Consider the following 21,896-nt stretch of genomic DNA (forward strand, 5'->3'; position numbering starts at 1 on the left):
TCAAGCTGATTTATTGTGTCATTTAAAGCTTGCGTTTCCTTATTAATTTTCTATGTGGATGATCTGTCCACTGGTGTAAGTGGGGTGTTAAAGTCCCCCACTATGATTGTGTTACTGTCGATTTCCTCTTGCATAGTTGTTAGCATTTGCCTTATGTATTGAGGTGCTCCTATATTGGGTGCATATATATTTATAATTGTTATCTCCTCTTCTTGGGTTGATCCCTCAATCTTTATGTTGTGTCCTTTCTTGTCTCTTGTAACATTTTTTATTTTGAAGTCTATTTTATCTGTTATGAGTATTGCTACTCCAGCTTTCTTTTGATTTCCATTTGCATGGAATATCTTTTTCCATCCCCTCACTTTCAGTCTGTATGTGTCCCTAGGTCTGAAGTAGGTCTCTTGAAGACAGCATATATATGGGTCTTGTTTTTGTATCCATTCAGCCAGTCTGCGTCTTTTGGTTGGTGCATTTAGTCCATTTACATCCAGGTAATTATTGATATGTATGTTCCTATTACCATTTTCCTAATTGTTTTGATTTTGTTTTTGTAGGTTCTTTTCTTATGTTTCCTGCTTAGAGAAGTTCCTTTAGCATTTGTTGTAGGGCTGGTTTGGTGGTGCTGAATTCTCTTAGCTGTTGCTTGTCTGGAAAGCTTTTGATTTCTCCATCAAATCTGAATGAGATCCTTGCTGGGTAGAGTATTCTTGGTTGTAGGTTCTTCCCGGTCATCACTTTAAATATATTGTGCCACTCCCTTCTGGCTTGCAGAGTTTCTGCTGAGAAATCAGCTGTTAACCTGATGGGAGTTCCCTTGTATGTTACTTGTTTTTTTTCCCTTGTTGCTTTTAATAACTTTTCTTTGTCTTTAATTTTTGTCAGTTTGACTACTATATGTCTTGGTGTGTTTCTCCTTGGGTTTATCCTGCCTGGGACTCTCTGCGCTTCCTGGACTTGGGTGGCTATTTCCTTTCCCATGTTAGGGAAGTTTTCAACTAGAATCTCTTCCAATATTTTCTCAGGTCCTTTCTCTCTCTCTTCTCCTTCTGCGACCCCTATAATGCGAATGTTGGTGCGTTTAACATTGTCCCAGAGGTCTCTTATGCTGTCTTCAGTTCTTTTCATTCCTTTTTCTTTATTCTTTTCCGCATCAGTGATTATCACCATTCTGTCTTCCAGGTCACTTATTCGTCCTTCTGCCTCAGTTAATCTGCTATTAGTTCCTTCTAGTGTATTTTTCATTTCATTTATTGTGTTGCATATCTCTGTTTGTTTGTTCTTTAATTCCTCTAGGTCTTTGGTAAACTCTTCTTGCAACTTTTCGATCTTAGCATCCAATCTTTTTTCAAAGTCCTGGATCATCTTCACCATCATTATTCTGAATTCTTTTTCTGGAAGTGTGCCTATCTCCTCTTCATTTAGTTTTTTTTCTGGTGTTTTATCTTGTCCCTTCGTCTGGTACAAAGTCTTTTGCCTTTTCATTTTCTCTGTCTTTCTGTGGCTGTGATTTTCAGTTCCACAAGTTGAAATAGTGCTGATACTGCTTGATTCTTCTGTCTGCCCTCTTGTGGAGGAAGCTGGCTAGGAGGCTTGTTGGTGCTTCCTGATGGAAGGAACTGATGGTGAGTTGGGCTGGGTTGGTGGAGCTCAGTAAAACCTTAATCCGATTTGGTGGGTGGAGCTCAGTGACACTTTAATCTGCTTGCCTGCTAATGGGTGGGGCTGTGTTCCCACACTGGTGGTTTTTTGGCCTGAGGTGACGCAGCCCTGGAGCTTACAGGCTCTTTGGTGGAGCTGATGGTGGACTCTGGAAGGGCTCACGTCAATGAGCACTTCTCAGAACCCCTGCTGCCAGTGCCACTGTCTCCTCAGTGAGCCACAGCTGCCCCCACCTCTGCAGGCAACCCTCCAACACCAGCAGGTAGGTCTGGTTCAGTCCCCTATGGGGTCACTGCTCCATCCGCCTGGGTCCTGGTGAGCACAGTTTTCTGTGTGCCCTCCAAGAGTGGAGTCTCCGTTTCCCCCAGTCCTGTGGAGGTCCTGCAATCAAATCCCACTGGCTTTCAAAGTCTGATTCTCTGGGGATTCCTCCTCCCATTGCTGGACCGCCAGGTTAGGAAGCCTGATGTGGGGCTCAGAACCCTCAGGACTTCTGCAGTATAACTGTTCTCCAGCTTGTGAGTCACCCACCCAGCATTTATGCGATTTGATTTTAATGCGATTGTGCCCCTCCTAGGGTCTCCTTGTGTCTTCTCCTTTGTCTCTGGATGTGGGCTGTTTTTTTTTTTTTTTGGCAGGCTCCAGTGTCTTTCTGTCCGTGGTTGTTCAGCAGTTAGTTGTAATTCCGGTGCTCTTGCAAGAGGGAGTGAGCGCACGTCCTCCTACTCCGCCATCTTGATTCCTGGATCTCTGTACCACGTCTTCTTTATCCATTCATCTGTTGATGGACATTTAGGTTGCCTCCATGTCCTGGCTATTGTAAATAGTGCTGCAATGAACATCGGAGTGCATGTGTCTTTTTGAATTGTGGTGTTCTCTGGGTATATGCCCAGTAGTGGGAGTGAATATTTGTTGAACAAATAATGTAACAGCAGCTGAAGGAAACAGAGGGATACAAAATTGCAGAGCATGCCAGTAAGACAATAAAGTATTCCTTACCTTCATTTTTTTTTTGCGGGGGTGGGGGAAGGCTTTATTGGGGCCCCTGCTGCAGCAGGGGGGAGTGAAAGCAAGGACAGGTTCCCTTGCTCACTCCCCGAGGGGGAATGAGCTGCTTCCTTATATGGGGTGAGGGTAGGGGTGTGTCCAATGATTGGACTGGTGGGGTGGCTTAGGTGGTGCCTACCCCTTAGGTGGTATTGTGTGCAGGGGGCATGCTCAGACCCTGCTTTTGCTCCCAACCCCCTGCATTTGCTCTTGGGTCTTCAAAAGTAGCGGTTGGGTTTTTTTGGTCTCTTTGTACCTTTTGTCCAGAATTTGCCCCAACTGCACATGCACGCATTCCTTTTTTGACTACAAAACAGGGTAATTTATCTTCATGGAACAAGATTAAATATGCATCTTGTAAATATCTGGCTTTGTTCTCTTAGTCTAAAAAGATGGTCAAGAATAGATGGAAAAGAGGTAATCATGACAGAAACCAGAGAATAATATTGCCAAGTATGAATAGGAAAGTGAAAGTTTGCACAAAATGGTGATTTCATTTAAATCATGAAGAAGTCAACTTTTCTTTCTCTAGAGAAAAATATGCAAAATTTGAGTACATTCTCTTTTATGTGTAGTTTCATCTTATATGTTCATCATATTTCTTCAGATATTTTTCCTTTTTGTATTACTACATGATTTTAGTGAAATTGATTCTTTTAAAGACATGTTTTGCATAATCTTGTCTTCTTCATGTTCCAAAAAATAAAGCCCACAGATTATGTGTATTTATGTCTAAAACAGAGGGGAAAATATGAGAAATCTATTACAAGGAAAAGAAAACAAACTTAGAAAATTTTCTGAATAGGTATTGTGTTCCATAAGAAGTTAGTCATAGTGAAAACTTAGTGTCAGAAGGCCAGGTTCCAGTCAAAACTTTTCCATTTTTTGGCACGTCTCTTTTAGCCTTGGTTTCCTTAATTATGGATTAGAATTCATCTGACTTGGTGTGCTTGCTTCACAGGAATGTTTTGGGGAGATTAAATTAAATAATATATGAAGTGTTATTAAAATCAGTTTCCCAGCATAGTTTTTGGAAGATCACGTCTTTTGAATTCCTTCATGGAAGGGAGTGGAGAGGTGAAGAGGTTCTTGTGAAGACAGTTTAGATAATATTGTGTGCTACATCCAGGTCACCTACATCTCAGAAGTGAATACTCTTTCGTTTATTAAAGATAAGATGCCTCATAATTAAGGATTTGTTTAATTTTGATAATATGCCAGTTAAGTGCCTCAGAACCCTTACACAAATATAAGATATCACAATCTGACCTTTTTGCACATAATGTTCTGTCTTCTAACCCTCTCCAGTAGACCCTACGTGCTCCAGTTCACAATATCCAGTACTTAAGACATCAGAGAGATTATGTGTCTACACAGGTCATTTAACCTCATAATAAAATGTTATGGTTTCTGGAGTGCTGACGTCTAAATATAGTAACTGGGCTACAGTGATATGATTTGTTAAAAGTTGCACTTTAAATCTAACACCGGGAAGAGATTGGATTCATGTATTCATGTTTCCAACCAGGTAGATTATCAGGAAAAAAAAAAAGTATTCCAGATGTGTCTCCATTGTCATGCATGTGTAGCAAATAGAAAAAGTATCCAGATATTTGATCCATTTTCCAGTTTTTATGTACAATAAACACACTTTGATCTACAAATTCCAATTTATTTTAACAAGCCATTCTTTTAATGCTTGCCTTTCTGCTAAACACAAACTGAGTAATGGCATGGAGTAAAGGGAGTCACACTTTATGGGTGTAATGTTTACTAATACTGATTTTTTCCCTGTCTTTGAAGGCTTTGTTGCTTGTTCTCAAATATTACATCCTTTTGCCTAAACTCAAGTTGAAACTCTGGCCTTGGTCGGGGGTTAGGGGATAGATACTTGGATACATATAGGATCCTTGCCTTGAAATGGTTTTTCCTGAGTTCTTTTGGTAGCAATCACTCCCTCAACCCCCCAGAATTATAGCAACAACTTCAACTGTATACAAACATCAGTGCCAGTGGAACCTCAGTGTATGAGTCCAGATGGTGGCCTTACGACATCTATATTTTGCTTTTTAAATTTCCCATCCAGCTTCTAATCTGAAAGATTGCTTGTAATGAGAGAAAATGTCACATTTTTCTATACTAATTCCACCTGGTGAAAAGTCAAGAAAGGCTAGAAGCTTGAGAGATGATGGGAAGATTTTTTAAGCGTGTTTTGTATACTCCTCTCCCTCTGCATTCTGTCTCTTCTTTTATAAAGAAAAGAGAAGACTCATTCTATTTATCATGTGTCTGCACAGCCCTGGAATCTAGAGCTAGATTAAAGCATTTCCCAAAGAGATGAAGTGCAGAATGACTGAGAGGGTTGTAGATAGGTTTATGGATATATGTGACTACAAAAGTTATGTATCAGGCATCACCTGATTTTTTTCTTCTACACAAATATTGAACTGATCCTTTAAAAAAAGATTTCTTGGGCCACTGTTACTTAATAGGTTGCGCAGGACTTCTAGCTAACCTAAGATGAAAAAAAATGTAATGATAAACTGTGCATTGTAGGCTAGCCACCTAAAAAGTTGACTCCCTTTCTTGATATCCAGACACAATATACATATTGTCATTATTAGTCAATGGAGATGCTTCAACTTATTATTTCTTCCACAAAATTGTGAACTGTTTAAACTAGGGTCAACCTGAGCTCATTAGTGACACACAAAAAAAGTAACATTACACTCTGGTTCTGATGGATGGTATATGCAGACAGTTTTTACCAGGAATGATCTGATCATTTCTGAGTCCCCAGAGTCTAATAGGTTAAATTTGGTTGTGGCCCCATCGATCTAAATGTCAGCCAGTGATACCTATTCACAGGAGGGTGCATTGTTATATCTGGTCTTATTGAAGTAATATTGGTACATTTATTCCTTTGACAGTATATGTTAGCTTTATTTGGTTCTAGGTTGTTATCAATGTGCATTTATAAAATTTTGCAGCATTTCCCCCAAAATACTACCTCCTAAAAGATATCTACTAAAATATAAACCTATTTAAATTGTAAGCTTTTTGCCAACTGAACAGAAATAGGGACACATTCACATGCAACAACCAAACGATCTCCATCCTCATGTTAGGTCAGGAGGGCTCTCATGTGGTGTAACACAGCCTTCACCTGTTGACCTCAGAGTAGAAGCACCTCTGCCATCGTGGAAGTTTAAAAATACAGCGTGGGAGAAGATAGGGGAGGACAAATTAGAAGGTGCAAGTTTGTGGCAGTTCATACTTAGCTTAATGTAGCCTCCTTTAGGTGAAAGACAAAAGGATATTTTCTTTTCTGCCACTTACTTTAAAATTCCAGTTATCAGACTAAAGAGAGAATTTGAGAGGTAGCCTAGTTTACCATATCATTTTGGGTATTATCTTTCACAAGTCTTTTTATAATCATCTGCTCTCTGCACGATGACTTTTTAGCATCTATCAAGGTATTATTACACGCTGGGTCCCCTTCATAAGGTGTTAGGTGATTGTGATTTCTAGGACCAGTAAGTGAAGCATAAATTATAAGAGACTGTGACTAAAAAATGCATAAGATGGTGTGTTCTCTCAATCCAGGAATGAGAACCAACAAAGCCATTGCCATGGTGCAATGCCTCCGAGAAAGTCACCTCACTTCCCCACCCACACCACTGTGCCACAAAGTATTCTTCTGTCTGTTCTGCATGCTATTTAGAATTTAGATCCTGAATTCTTCACATTTAAGTTTCTTTCTTTCTGTCTCAGTATGACCTAAATCACTTAGTCGTTTGATAGAAAAGTAGTCAGAAGTTCCCACATTAAGGGGGAATCCTCCTAAATAACCTGTTAAAAAGATAGATTGATTCTAATTTTTTTCTTTCCTACCTCTCATGTTTGAGTGTAATAATCCTGAAGGTAGGAAAACATGACATTAATTTATCACAGCTAAATATGTAGAATGAATTCTCAATGCTAGATTTACAATAAAGCAACACTATTAGAATCAAAGATTATAAGTACAAATAAAATATTCCTTAATACAAATCCAAAAAACGTAACATAAAATAGAATGTACGCATAAGCTAAAAAATTTTAATTTTTTTTAATAAAATAGTGCTGCTTTTATAAAATCCTTTGCTTTTAGTGACTAGTTTCCATTAATTACATGAGAATTCTCTTGGCAGTTTGAGTCAGGAGAATTTTTGTCTTGATCTCCAAATGGCATTTCTTCCGAGTCTTCAGAACAACTTATATTCATCCCATGGATATGTCCTCAGTCTGTAATGTGTGAATGGACACTGTTCTTTCCTATATTTGACCAAATGTTTCTTTTCCTGAAAATTAAATTACTTAAATGCAACAAACAGATGGCCAGAAAATGTTGTAGTAGCTTACTCTGCCATGAAATTTATTATCCAAATCCCTGAGATAGGCCTGAGAAGTGAGCAAAAATTCCTTCTGAACGCTAGTATGCCACAGTTGATGTCACAGTCATCAAACCACTTTTATGTTAATTAAGTTACTTAAGACTTTAGAAGGAAAATGTTGAAAAGCTATTTCATATTTTATATAAGAAATTAAAATTGTGAACTAGTCACATCAGCTACTTTGGTGAAAGCTCATCTTAGAGTTGATCATAAGGTATTAAAAAGATAATATGAGTTATACATGATAGAAAATAATAACTTTAATTTTTTTTCTATCTCTAGTCTTCAAATATCTTCTCTAGGCTAAATAAATACTTCTCATCAGTATAGTATGGAGAATTCAGATAATGAAGGCATGATTCTTTATATTCCATTTTCTTTTGTTATTGTCAAATGTAAAAACAAGTTTGGTCGTTTGGTTCAGTGGGAAAAATACAGCTCTTGAGTAGACATCTATGCTGGTCTTGTCTCAGCCATACATAATAAACTCAAAAAATGTCGACTTATTATATATCAGCTATGCAGAAGAAATAAGGTCATTTTGCTATTGGAAAAATTTTTCAGCTACCATTCAACGCATTCTTTAGCAAACATGAAACGCAAGGTTTCGGGTAAAAGAGCAAGGGGTGGGCGCAGTGAACATATAAGTTTAAACGTTTCTAAGACATATTTTTTTTTTGCCAGTTGTGTATACCTGACCTTTAATTCAATGTATTCGTTGAATATACTTTTTTCTAAAATATGTACCTAACTATATTCAAAGTCCTTTATTAAGAAATAAAAACTTTTCATAAAGATGCTATTAGAGGACATTTGTACAGTCCTTCAGAGTCTACAGGGAACATGGGACAAAATAGTTGACAATAAGCAATCTCATTAATCCATTCCATACTTTTGACCTAGAACACTTTGGGAATACACCAGTTAGATAAATACACATTCAAGCCTACCTTCTGAATAGGGGCCCCCAAGTCATCTTGTTGAGTGGTGAAAAGAAAAAAAGGAGTGTATCGAGTGGAGGACTTCAGTACCTCTAAGAACTCACATACTTAGAAGAATATAAGTAGAGGCCCATGGGGGTTGACATGGTGTATATATTCGGATTATTTAGGTATAAGAGCTTCCTGGTCATCTTCTGACGCCCTTTCCTCCCCCAAACTTCACAGCGTCAGACAAGGGCAGCAGAAGCAGCACGCTGAGGCGCTGCTGTACCACGTTTTTCCTCCTCTGCCCTCCTTGGGCCCTGGAGGTCTCACTCCCTTAATTTTTATCTTCTCCTTCACACTCTAGGCTTTATTCTGTCTGCACGCAAAGGACCCAGTTGCTTTGCTGACTATTTCTGTTGGTCTGCTCCTTTCCTATTCATTGTTCCTACTTCCCACCCAGACAAGACCTTGGCCAATTAAGGAAGCCAAACTCCCCAGAACACTGCTTAAGTGCTTAAAGTTAGAGTAAATAGAAAAAAGAATCAGTTAAGAAGATGCTCAGAAGAGGAAGGTGTACTTATCACATCTCATAGTTGACTTATCCCAGGAGATTTATAACGCAGGCAGAACTCTAATGTCATCTTTAAAGCTTCTGCTGTGATCATTGCTTTAAAAGAGGACAGCTGAGATGCCTGGGTAACCAGAGGCTGGTGGTCTGTCCAACTGGTGTGGCTCCTCTATCAGGGAAGGGGATATAAAAAAAAGGAAATGAGACAGCCTGGACACAGGTTCAGGTATGAACGATGCTATCACTGGTCTTCCATACTGCATATTGAGCAGATGTATGGAGTCACTAATTAGAGTCTCCCACCTAAGGATCTGGCACTCCCGCGGTGGTCAAAGGCAACCAGCTATCTGGTCCTATTTGCAGGCAGTCAGCACGAAATAAGAGTAGTGGCAGTGTGAGCTTTGTCAATCCCACTGTCGTTGCATGTGCTTCAGCTCTGACCAGGAAAGAATAACTCCAGGGGCCTAGTCTATCTGAAGTAGCCAGATTTGATAAGTTAACAGTACGGTGGTTTCAGGAACAATCACTCCAGCCCTGGAGAGGTGAGAGGCTGTTGGATAGACGTGCAGGCATCTCTCAGATCACATTTAGAACCTCGCTGTTCCATGAGCACGTGATATTGCATGATTGGGCACCAAGGCCTCAGCATCAGGAAGTCCTATCAGAGTCAGAAAAAAAAAGGTGGATCTTAAGGCAGAGATCAAAATTGCCAACATAACCCGTGCTCTGCAACAAGAGAAGCCACTACAATGAGGAGCCCGCACACCGCAATGAAGAATAGCCCCTGCTCACAGCAACTAGAGAAAGCCAGTGTGCAGCAACGAAGACCCAACGCAGCCAATAAGTTAATTAATTAATTTAAAAATTGCCAAAATAGTGGAAGGGCACCCTGAGAGGCAGGTTATCATCATGGGAGCTACAGTGTGGCTCTGTATGGAATCGATGCCAGGCTCTCTGTGCCGATGAGAAGCAGGGAGGACGATGACCGTGCAGATTTAGCCACATCCCCTCTACTGCTCATCACCCAGTATCCGTCTGTGAGGTCTGAAGACTGAGCCATTTCAGGTTTCCAATAATTTGTGAAATTTGCATTTTATGCTTTATTTTATCGCTCACTGAGCTTTTTTTTCCTAGAATAAAGGATCCAGTTTCTTCTCTCTGTTCAGCTGTTAGCACATTTAAGTTAATCCCTGTTTTATTCTTTTGGTACTTTTCATTCATAGTTTTTTTTTTCCTGGTTTTCATTGATATATAAGTGGAATATAATTTCTTTTAATGTTCAGATTTTTTGTTGTGTGCAGAAAAAAATAATAAAGGTCAAGTAATCAAAGGCTTTTGTTGATGACCACGGACCAACATTCAGACTTAAGCATCGTTACAAAGACCCATCTAATGTTAAGAGTAATTTTACTTGACGTGTGTGACAATTAACATGTCAGGGCAAATGCAGCCTATCATTATTGGCCATTACTTTATTGTGGAAATATTTATTGAGTGCTTGAGAACCATGCAGCACTACCACATAGCATGATGTCTTGAACAAAACAGGGGCTCAGTAATAATTTTTTTTCTGTGTTCATAGGGATCTTTACTCTGTATAAGAGCTTCTGTAGCAAACTAGAGCAGCCTCCAAGAGCAGAGCAGTTCCAAAAGGTTTTGGCTAATGTGCTTCATCAGTGCGGTCAGATGCACTCCATGAATGTACTTCCTCTTGTCTACGCTGAATTTCTACCAAGTGTGTAGAGATGGCCTAGTAAACTTATTTAGGACAGTATGCTTAATATTGGACATGATCCTAAGAAATTACAGATTTCTCAATATGGTATTCTAATTAAAACCTAATTAGCAATTCACTGTGCTGGAACTTGGATTTGTAGCATAAAAAAAAATTTCACTATGCACAGAAAGTAAAGATGTATTTTCTGGAGACATTAGAATTTCAAAAATGTAAGGCAGCACATGTGGAATTTAGAGGTGTTAAAAATCTTAAGTGTGGGTTTCTCCATAGCTTTAAGCTTGAACAGTTTTGGATAATCATTGAGCTTGCCAAACAATATCAAAAAACTCATTTTCTTCAAGTGCTTTATTTATCTTTAATAGAACCTTCATCACCCTGGTGTTGTAAATTTGGAGTGTATGTTTGAGACGCCTGAAAGAGTGTTTGTTGTTATGGAAAAACTCCATGGAGACATGCTGGAGATGATCTTGTCAAGTGAAAAGGGCAGGTTGCCAGAGCACATAACGAAGTTTTTAATTACTCAGGTAAGAAATCAGAGTCAGAAAAAAAGATAATATTTAATATCAAATGTTATTGCTGTTTAACTAGAGCTTTCTAACCTTGTTATTTAGTCCCTCCCTCCAAAGTCTAAACTACACTAAAAAAGTTGCAATGGCTTATTGTATTCTCTAATTTTCACCTGTAGTATCCAGAATTCAAGATACGTTCGAAATGAGTAATGTGTGTGCAGGTCCATGTATTAAAATTACTCATGAAATTTTAAAATGCACAGTGGCTGAGTCCTGATTCTTTGAAAATATTCAAGAATGTATATCCTTATTAGATATCATTGAATTCTTTTATCTATACCCATTTTGGTTGCTATATGGATACCATAATATGATACTTTTTTCCATTAAAGTTCCCTTAGAAACCTGCTATGTTAATCTAGCTCATTTTGGGGTCTGGAACATAACGAACCTTAACTGTTCCTTTTGTGTTTTCTCTTGACCCTTTAAATTTACATCCTAGTAGAAAACATTTTGAAGTAAACTTTTAGACTAGAATAAAATGCTTTTGATGATTTTCTCCTTTACAGATACTTGTGGCTTTGCGGCATCTACACTTTAAAAATATTGTTCACTGTGACCTCAAACCGGAAAATGTGTTGCTAGCGTCAGCCGATCCTTTCCCTCAGGCGAGTATGAAAGCCTCTCTCAGCAAAAAGCCAGCAGACAGCATCACTGGCTCCCCCGCAGCATTCTGTCATCCTTTCTCCTCAAGACCTTTTTTTGCTTCAAGTTGCACCGGTCTGTTTTCATCCATTTGTTACTTTCTTATATTGCGGGGACTGCAGCTTTGTCGTTCAGCATCTCAGTTCAGCATGCCTTAATAATAACCGAGCCTCTCATTCTCCTTCTCCTTATGACCTGTGGATGTCCTGGAGAACTGGCAGCACTAGTCAAGGCCAGGGGCACTGGCCTGCGAGGGAGACACCTAAGAATCCCAGGGATGCTACCAGATCTCTAATGTTAGGCAAGATATTGCAGTTCAGTGTTGTTCTCAGGGAACAAGGAAAAAAGTTTCTTCTTTTCCTCAACTCAGAGGATGCAAAACAACTGAGTCTCCTCCCAGAGACTCTTGTGTCTGAAGTGACCTGAGCAAGGTGGCTGTTCTGCCTTGCCTCCCTGATATCCTCAGGTCCTGGCTAGGTGTCCCTGCAGGGCTAATTTTGAGGATTATTGTGGATGGCATGATGTGTCCCTGGCTTATTTATTTATAAGCCCTTGAGTTAAATTCATCGCTTTGCATGATGTTTGCCTGCCTTATCAAACAATATTACCCACTTCTGTATATACATATTTTCACATTTATTTCTCGGTTTTAGGGAGGAGGAAGGGAGGATGTTTAGATGATATTTTCATGAATAAAAACATACTTTTGTATCATTACCTAAACCGCTGTCTTCAAGTGCATAAAATGGAAAATAGCTATTACTTCTACCATGAGAAATCCATACAACACATGTAAAGTATTATAGTTGTTTTTTTAGTGGATGTGGACTAAGATGCACATAGACACACAATTTGTGACCTTGCCGTATCTCCAAACCATTATTATCAACAGGTGAAACTTTGTGATTTTGGTTTTGCCCGGATCATTGGAGAGAAGTCTTTCCGGAGGTCAGTGGTGGGGACCCCAGCTTACCTGGCTCCTGAGGTTCTGAGGAACAAGGGCTATAACCGCTCTCTAGACATGTGGTCTGTCGGGGTCATCATCTACGTAAGCCTGAGTGGCACATTCCCATTTAATGAAGACGAGGACATCCACGACCAAATCCAGAATGCAGCGTTCATGTATCCACCGAATCCCTGGAAGGAAATCTCTCACGAAGGTAACCTCTGCCATTCAAAAGTGGTAATGATTTAATCATTAAGTGTTCGAGTCATGTTATTAATTGAGTTGTGAGTTTTTTAATTGATGCGTGCTCTGTGCACATGACCCACTAGAGTAGGGGCACAAATTGATTGAGGTGGATTGAGAAGTGAAAGAAATGGAGACAAAATGTCTACTGATAAAACGTGTATATATTACAGAGAAACTGAGAAATGCACATTAAAAGGTAAATAAAGAGAAACTGTTAATATTTGGTATATTTCCTTAGAACTTATAAATATTTACAGATTGATATAATGGTAATACTTGATCTTTACTAACAGTAATCTTTTATTTACTATATGCCTATTTCTGTATTAAGCACTTTTAACTCTTTATGGACACAAGAACCGTATGATATTGATATTTTAATTATCATTATTACATGTGTTAGTATGCCAGGTTTTTGTATACTGTTTTCTTTTATGTGACATTAGAGAATGTATAGTATTTTATACATATTCCCTGCTATTATATTTTTAGGTTATTTCTATTTGTTCAGTGTTAGATAACCTTTATGTAAAATTTCTTATATGTATCTCTGATGATATTTTGGGATAGATTGCTTTGGCAGTGTTGCATTATTTAAAATTATATTCTTCTTTATAAATGTTTCCTTATTAAAGGAAGAGCCGTAGATAGTTTTAACAGAAGTGGTGGGGCAGTCAGGGCAGAGAAAATGGCTCACTGCATGCTTCAGAGAGGCGTTTCTCATGAACATGCTTTGGAGTTTATTTAATTCTCACAAAAAAAAAAAAAAACCCTGAAGATAGGTTTTACTATTATATCTGTATTTCAAGTAAGAACACTGAGTCAAAAGAAGTGAACCACCCACCAAAATCACGAAGCTAGTAATTGGCAGAGCCGGAATTTATATCCAGACGATCTGAGCATGCATTCTTTAATGACTAGTCCTGCTTCCTTTTTAGTTTTCAGGCAGCATTTAGTTCTATGTTTGTTGAGAGTTTTCACCACTTAAAGAGGCAGATACATTCATAGATCAACATCTATTTGATACCTGTTATTGCACGTGGTGGTGCAGAAATTGGAAAAGAGCATCTATAGACTACTTGCAGTTTTTAGACTGCATTCATACTAGATGACATGATCCATCCATTATCAGAGCTTTGAGTTACTATTGGCAACAACCTTTTTTTTTTAAATTTTATTGAAGTATAATTGATTTACAATGCTGTGTTCATTTCTTCTGTACAGCAAAGTGGCTCAGTTATACGTACATATATACATTATATATGTGTATATATATATTCTTTTTCATATTATTTTCCATTATGGTTTGTCATAGGATATTGAATATAGTTCCCTGTGCTCTACAGTAGGACCTTGTTGTTTATCCATCCTATGTATGATAGTTTGCATCTGATAATCTCAGACACCCATTCCTTCCCTCCCCTTGACCTTGGCAACCACAAGTCTGTTCTCTATATCTGTGAGCCTGTTTTTGTTTCATAGATATGTTGATTTGTATAATATTTTAGAATATTATACAAATCAACATATAAATCTTCTTTCTCTGTCTGGTACTTCACTTAGTATGATAATCTCTAGGTCCATCCATGTTGCTGCAAATGGCATTATTGCATTGTTTTTGATGGCTGAGTAATGTTCCATAGCATGTATGTACCACATTTTCTTTATCCATTTATCTGTCGGTAGACATTTAGGCTGCTTCCATGTCTTGGCTATTGTAAATTGTGCTGCTGTGAATGAACGGGTGCATGTGTCTTTTTGAATTATAGTTTTGTCTGGGTAAATGCCTAGGAGTGGGATTGCTGGATCATATGGTAGCTCTATATTTAGTATTTTGAGGAACCTTCATACTGTTTTCTTTAGTGGCTGTACCAATTTACATCCCCACCAACAATGTAGGATCATTTCCTTTTCTCCACACCCTCTCCAGCATTTATTATTTGTAGACTTTTTGATGATGGCCCTTCTGATTGGTGTGAGGTGAAACCTTATTGTAGTTTTGATTTTGGCAACAACCTTTAACATCATTTAATTAGCTGTAAATCATCGCTAGGTTGATATATTTTAAAGAAATCTGTGACCTTCAAAAGAACTACTGTGTAGCCAAAGGACTAATGAAATATTTAGGATAATTCAACAGAGGCAAAAAGAGAAGTGTAATTCTTTTTTTCATCTGAGAGGCAGAAAGGAGAGAATTATCAAATGACCATGTGACCTGACATTGTCAGGGAACATTACCTTTAAATACAGTTAACCGTTATGTTTGATATCTGTAATTTAGAAATCCAGTAAAATAACTTGATGTTGTTACCACAGTGCAAATCTGAAATATCTCTGAAGCCAGTCAGACATTTTCCTGTTATGCAGGAATAGGACATTAGGAAAACAGCCTTCACATTAAAATTTTTCTTGGAGTAGTAGAGTACTTTTTCTTGAAGTAGTGGAACAAATGATGCCCACTCTCTGGTGTCCTGGAAATATGCTGGCCTTCTATGTAGATAGAAGCTATAGATTATAAATGTTTAATTGTCACTAGTAATAGAAACCAGAGGCATAGATATCAATAGCTCAAGAAATTCTTGTTGGGAAACCACAGTATACATGCATAAATAATATGATTTAAAATATAAAATAATAAATATAAAATATAAAATGTCCTTCAAAGAACTTGAAAGTTTGTTGGGGGAGATGAGTTATATGATCTTGAGAAAATGATCATTTATTTCTTTGACTTGTTAGCTTGGTATAATATCAGGTCTCCAAATTCAGAGGAGGAAGAATCACTGTGGATTTGACTAGTCAGAATTGCATTTTCAGAGGAGATGGAACTTAGGCCAGTCACTAAAGAATGAAAAGGAAGAGATACAGCATTTCACAAAGGGGGAATTACATGGGATAATATTTGACTAGAAAGAACACATTTTACGTGGCTATAGATATGTCTAAGCACTAAAAATTTCCTGCCACTCAAAGTGATGTGGAAACCAGCTCAGGTAGCATCTCCTTCTTCTAAATGACTCAAGTATCAGCTTAGGAATTAACTTGCCTCTCTCCTCAGTATCTTTTTCTAGGTCATCCTTGCCTTTGAGGCACAGGAGTTGTACTATTTGCTAACTGAAGCTCTGATAGCAAATGAGTTACCTACTTGCTGGTGTAGGAACCAGAAGTGTTATTGAATATAAAGAAAAGCTAGTTAAATTATGTCATTATATTAGCTGAGGTGTTACAAAAATAATTACTGGCCCAGATTCTATTCCACTGTCTTATTGGGAGCAGATAATTTTCTGATTCGATATTATCATGGGGCCAGTACCAAATAATTTTAAGCATGTAGAATCTGATGAATACACAAGCAAACTAGTATCGGACAAAGGTGGTCACAATTGAAATTAGTGAATTTTCAGTCTCAGGATACTGTAAGCCACACCAGAACCACCAAAAATCCAGATGCAAGGAAGTAAAAATCTAGGCACCTCAGTGACTCTAAATCAAAGGTAAGGATCAGCAGTGAAGCAGTTTGTGATGGTGTACTTCCTGCCATTCTAATTAGCCCTCCCTTACCTTCTTTGAGCTTCGGTTTCTTATCTATAAAACCAGTTAATGATTCCTGCCCATATAATGAAGTTGTAATAGAGACTGAAAGAGATAAAGGATGTGAAAGACATCTATAGAATGCAGGTGTGGGGTGAGCCAAGGATTTGGATCTAGGAAAAGGATAGCAGAACACGAAGCTAAGCACTTGCTCTGGCGGGGAACCAAGAATTGACTGTATACTTTTAGAAATTATATGCAAACTGATGTGCACGTATCCCAACTGTTCTTCAGACATATTGTTTGTTGTACTTCTTTTTCTTGGCATTAAAAAGCAAGAGATAAAAGAAAGGTTGTAAGGTCTTTGTAGCATACGTAAATGTGTCAGAATGAGAATGAGTGCTTGAGCAGTCATTGTGCCATTTGATCCTTACAGCAGTTCTCTAATAAGTAACTTGTTTTAGTCTCTGTCTTAGAGAGAAACCAGAAAGGTTAAATGAGTTGCCTAAGGTCACACAGGGGTAAGGCTTGAACTTGAAATCATTCCTCTCCATTCTTTAGAGCATACATTGTTGCACACCATTGTTGCTTGTTTCTAATGTGTTGATATTTAGGAACCTATAGGGAATATTTTAAACTCATTAATTATTTATGCTATTTTAATATAATAAGTTGAGTACTGGCATTATAGAGATATGCTTACTAATAATTTATCAGTGAGTTAATCAGGAGTCATGTGTGCAAATAATAGAAACTTATCTCTAACTTAAGAGATAATTTATTGACTCACAACTGGGGAAGTCCAGAAGGTGAACCCCATTCATCTGGATCCTATAGTTCAGGTGTCACATTTCTCCATCTCTCACCTCTGCTTTCCTTTATGATGACCTCCTTCTCAGGTGGACTTTTCATGTGGTGCAAAGTCATCTCCCAGCAGCTCCAGGGTTACATGCTACCCATTGTACATGACTCAGAATGGGCCAAAATTATCTCTCAGTAGCCATGGAGTCTCTGAAAGGGCACTGATTGGCTGTGCTTAAATCCCATAATACCCTGGAAACTATCACATTGTCACTGCAGGAACCTGGCTCTAATTGGCCCTGTAGATGTTAGAGAGCCCCTCCAGGTTGAAGAGAGGAAGTTCCTGCAGGGAAAAGTTACTAGGCTAAAAACAAACACAAAAGCATCAACAGATTTCCATTATAAAAATAGATTTTTTTTTTGTGAATTAAAGCATGATTTGAAAAATGAGAAAAAATTTGAGGAAAATATAACTTAGCAAATGTTACAGGTAAAATGGTAATAGTAAAATTAATTAAATTTTGAAAGAAAAAAATAGGAATCACTAATCTTCTATAACATTTGCACTGTAGCCAAGCACTACTTTACACACTTCACCTATATGAACTTATTTAATTGTCCCCAACCTTTGAGTAGATACTATAGTTGTTTCCATATTAAAGATGAGGTAGTGCAGACGTAGAGGGTTAAGTGGCTTCCCTGGGTGGGGCTAGGGTGCAAATCCTTTCAGACTGTTCCAAGGTAGGTGCTTTAACCTACTGCATTTATAACTACTTGATTATACTTCTAATGGATTTAGCCATGCTGTCACATTAAATTTTTAATATGCTTACACTCGCTTAGAGCAAGTGTAGCAACATGATTTTTTCTTTTTCCTTTTTTCTTTTTAAAATCTTTTTTTTTAATTAATTAATTTATTTATTTATTTTATTGGCCGTGTTGGGTGTTCGTTGCTGCACACAGGCTTTCTCTAGTTGCAGAGAGCGGGGGCTACTCTTTGTTGTAGTGCTTGGGCTTCTCATTGCCGTGGCTTCTCTTGTTGTGCAGCACGGGCTCTAGGCGCGTGGGCTTCAGTAGTTGTGGCACATGGGCTCAATAGTTGTGGCTCACGGGCTCTAGAGCACAGGCTCAGTAGTTGTGGCCCACAGGCTTCATTGCTCCGCAGCATGTGGTATCTTCCTGGGGCAGGAATTGAACCTGTGTCCCCTGCATTGGCAGGCGGATTCTTAACCACTGCGCCACCTAGGAAGTCCTCTTTTTTTTTTTTTTTTTTTTCTTTTTCTTTTTTTTTGGCCATGCCCCATGCAGCATATGGGATCTTAGTTCCCTGATCAGGGATCAAACCCGCGCCCCTTGCATTGGGAGCATGGAGTCTTAACCACTGGACCACCAGGGAAGTCCCGCAACACAATTTTTAATAGTGTTTAAAAAGACAGGGAAACAGAATCATTTGTGATAAAGACCTGAGCTGAGAACTCTTCCACTCAGCATCTTGGTGACCTCATCCAAGTTACTTATTCTCTCTCAGGTCTCAGTTTTCTTGTCTGAAATTAAGTGACACTAATTACTAACTCACTGGGTTAAGTATTAGATGAAATTACACTGGGAAGTGGTTAGCACAGTGATTGACATAACTAAATTACCTTAAATGTATTGAACACTTTCTATTTCCAATCACTTTACATGATCAGTCGATCTATCTGTGTATATATATTTAGTTTGATACACATATAATTATAATTTACACATATAATTATACAATTATATATGTAACTAAATGCATATATTTAATTACAGTTATATATATATAACTAAATACTTATATAAATTATATATAGCTATACAAATATAATTAAATAAGAATGCATATATACAATAAAACATTCCAGAATGAATCATATGATTACAAATAATTGCACAAGAGGAGATTTTAGGTAATCATGGGAAGGGAGGAGTTTGAGAACATTTCAGTTCATTCTAAGGCAGTGTTGTGTGTTAACCTTGTTGCATTTCATCCTGACTGTCTGATGACCACTTGACATCTAGTTTGTCCATTGCTGCCTATCAATAATTAGACATGGCCTCGCTCTCACCTCCAGCCTTATCTCATACTAGGTTAAGCTTAGTCTTCAGCACATAGGATGGCTATGACCTTTCTCAGTTCCATGAAAGGACTTGTTCTCCTATTTTCAAATAGTTACTTGATAAGCCAGATTTACTTCATCTAATGGAAAGGACAGCCCATTATCACTGAAACATTTTTTAGATAATCAGGTGAAACTAAGGAGAATTGCACCTTACTTGATCATGTACCAATATTCCCTTTCTTTCCTTGCATTTTTAGAAATTCCAAAAGAACAAGAGGTAGGCCAGGCTGTCCCCCATGTTTGTCACATCTGGTACGTAATAAAGGTGAATCCTGGATGGACATGGCCAAAAAAACCAGAAAATTGGAAGCAAGACTCAATCTATAACTTAAGAAATAGGTGCCAGGGATGTAGAGCTTAGAAACAAGAAATAGAAAAACTAGCTAATAGTCAGAACACAGGAGTATTTGCAAGGTAGGGGATTACTAATAATTTTGCCAAAGAACCTCCTTGATTATGGCTCATTTTAAACTACCTGTAATTGTCTAGTTCTAAGTCTATAGCAGACATTTTTTAACTTTGGCATGCCAACGGTTAACCAGAGGAGCTAGTTAATAATGGAGATTCCCAGACTCCACCCCCATAAAATGCCATCTTGCTCTGAGAATGTAAGAAGTCCATGGAGCGCACGTTCTAAAACACTGCTCAAGAGCCCTGATGCCCTGAAAGACCTGAAAGCTACAGTACTCTAAGAAAAAATTTCCAATATTCAAATTTAGATAAATTAAAAGTTCCCCTCATTCGTAACATTTTTTCATATCCACATCATTTTCTTTATCAGATATTTAATATCAGGAAATGTAGTTTGTTCCAAATGTTGAATGTATTTCAATATAGACTTCCATGAAGATACTAAGGAAAAAATAGTAAGAAAAAGTTTCTTGACAAGCTTCCTATGTCAAGATGAAAGAAGAAAAATAAATCCAGGAAATGTAAAAAGTTGTGTAATAAAGTTATGTGTAATAAAGAAGCTGCTAACTTGTGTCATGCTTTTGAGCAATGAAGGGAATGTAGGAAAAGAGAATCCTTTCAACACTTGAAAATTCTCCTTTGAGTTGGGCATAGGTGTAGAAATTTGATACTACAGGTTGTAGGGTTATAGGTTATAGACTATAGGGGGTATGAGTTATAATCCTATAGTTCATAATAGTTATATAGAAATTATTCTACATATTGCTTATTAATTTTAAATTATAGTAAACCTTTAGATCAAGCAGACCAAGCATATCTGACTTCATTATAATTACGCAAAAGAATGTGTAAATAATGAAAATTCTTCCACACTGGAAGGGAAGACAGAGAAGAGGTGAAGGGAGCTGTCAGAGCTGTAACTTCCGCAGAGTTCATATCGGATTCTGCTGAGGTGAGTGGATTGGCTTATGTATTGGGTTGGCCAAAAAGTTGGTTTGGGTTTTCCTGTAAGATTGTACAGAAAAACTTGAACGAACTTTCTGGCCAACCCTATACATTCACATGCATGATTTAATATATGATTTAATCATAGAGTTAATCCTTTTGAATAAATGTCACACATATATACACATATATATGTATATATACATATGTGTGTGTGTGTATATATATATATCCTATATTGTGCACCAGGCACTGTTCTAAATTACAGCAGTAGCCAGTACATTAATTTAATGTAACTAAATTAATTGAGTGAAGGAGGACAATAAGGTAGAAAAAACAGAAATGAAATGATTTATTGTCCTTAATGGAAGGGAATCGATGTTTTGTTTTGTTTTCAAGGTGATTCTTCTCAAACTGTGTGATGAAGGACCAGTTTTGTTTTAATTTAATTTCCAAACATATGGATCAGTACTTTGTGAAATAGAATAAAAATGTGACAGCAATGTCAAAATGCTGTGAAAGTTTCCAAAGACTTCGTCTCACTTTCTATACTTATCTCGTTATAAACTGATAAACATTTCACAGACTGGCACTAATCCACACCCTGAAGAGCTTCCAGTCAGTGAATCCAGCATAAATGATACTGCACATAATTTTTTTAAAGGTGTAGAGGTAATCAGAAGAAAAATTTTACATAGTTAAAAGAGGTTTAATAATGAGATATGAGGTTTTATCTTTCAGTTTGAACTCTTCTTACTGATTGATTTAGATCTTTTACCAGGTGCATATGACACTTTTGTCAAAAATAGTAATAATGAACAAAAATGCAAGAAATTCCAGGGATAAGTGGAATACAACCTTTTGTGTGACTAAAATTCTTCCATACCTGGTCTAAAAGTTGTCTATCATGTTAAATATACAAACTGTATCTATGTATCTAGATCTATCGATCTATATATACACATACATATATATATATACTATTTCATATGCAAATATTACTGAAGAGCTAGAGGGTTATATTTCCTTTTCTATAATACCAATCCTTGCATAGTGACTGAGCAGGTGAAGAAGACATAGTCTTAAATCTCTAAACCTATCTTTGCCCACACGAAGGAAAGTCAAATGAATTCTTTTTCTACATTTCTTCAGGTGATCAAGATCCTAACACATCTTAAATTATTTTGTTTTATAAATGACTTTTTAATACAGCATTGTTTACCCAAGAGTTTATTCTTAGAAGAAGAGGGGAGATGACACAGGTAACCATGTGAGGTGGTT

General features: G+C 37.5%; 1 protein-coding gene across 1 annotated transcript in view; it reads left to right on the plus strand.

Annotated features, from left to right (window-relative positions):
• The window catches only part of PRKD1 (protein kinase D1), a 313,425-nt gene that overhangs the window by 274,088 nt on the left and 17,441 nt on the right, over positions 1 to 21,896 (plus strand). The window contains exons 14-16 of the mRNA XM_057722272.1: positions 10,737 to 10,898; positions 11,453 to 11,551; positions 12,481 to 12,748. Coding sequence (XP_057578255.1) covers positions 10,737 to 10,898; positions 11,453 to 11,551; positions 12,481 to 12,748 — 529 coding nt within the window. The remainder of the gene's footprint in view (positions 1 to 10,736; positions 10,899 to 11,452; positions 11,552 to 12,480; positions 12,749 to 21,896) is intronic.

This window comes from Hippopotamus amphibius, chromosome 2, assembly GCF_030028045.1.
Source record: "Hippopotamus amphibius kiboko isolate mHipAmp2 chromosome 2, mHipAmp2.hap2, whole genome shotgun sequence".
Classification (NCBI taxonomy): Eukaryota; Metazoa; Chordata; class Mammalia; order Artiodactyla; family Hippopotamidae; genus Hippopotamus; species Hippopotamus amphibius.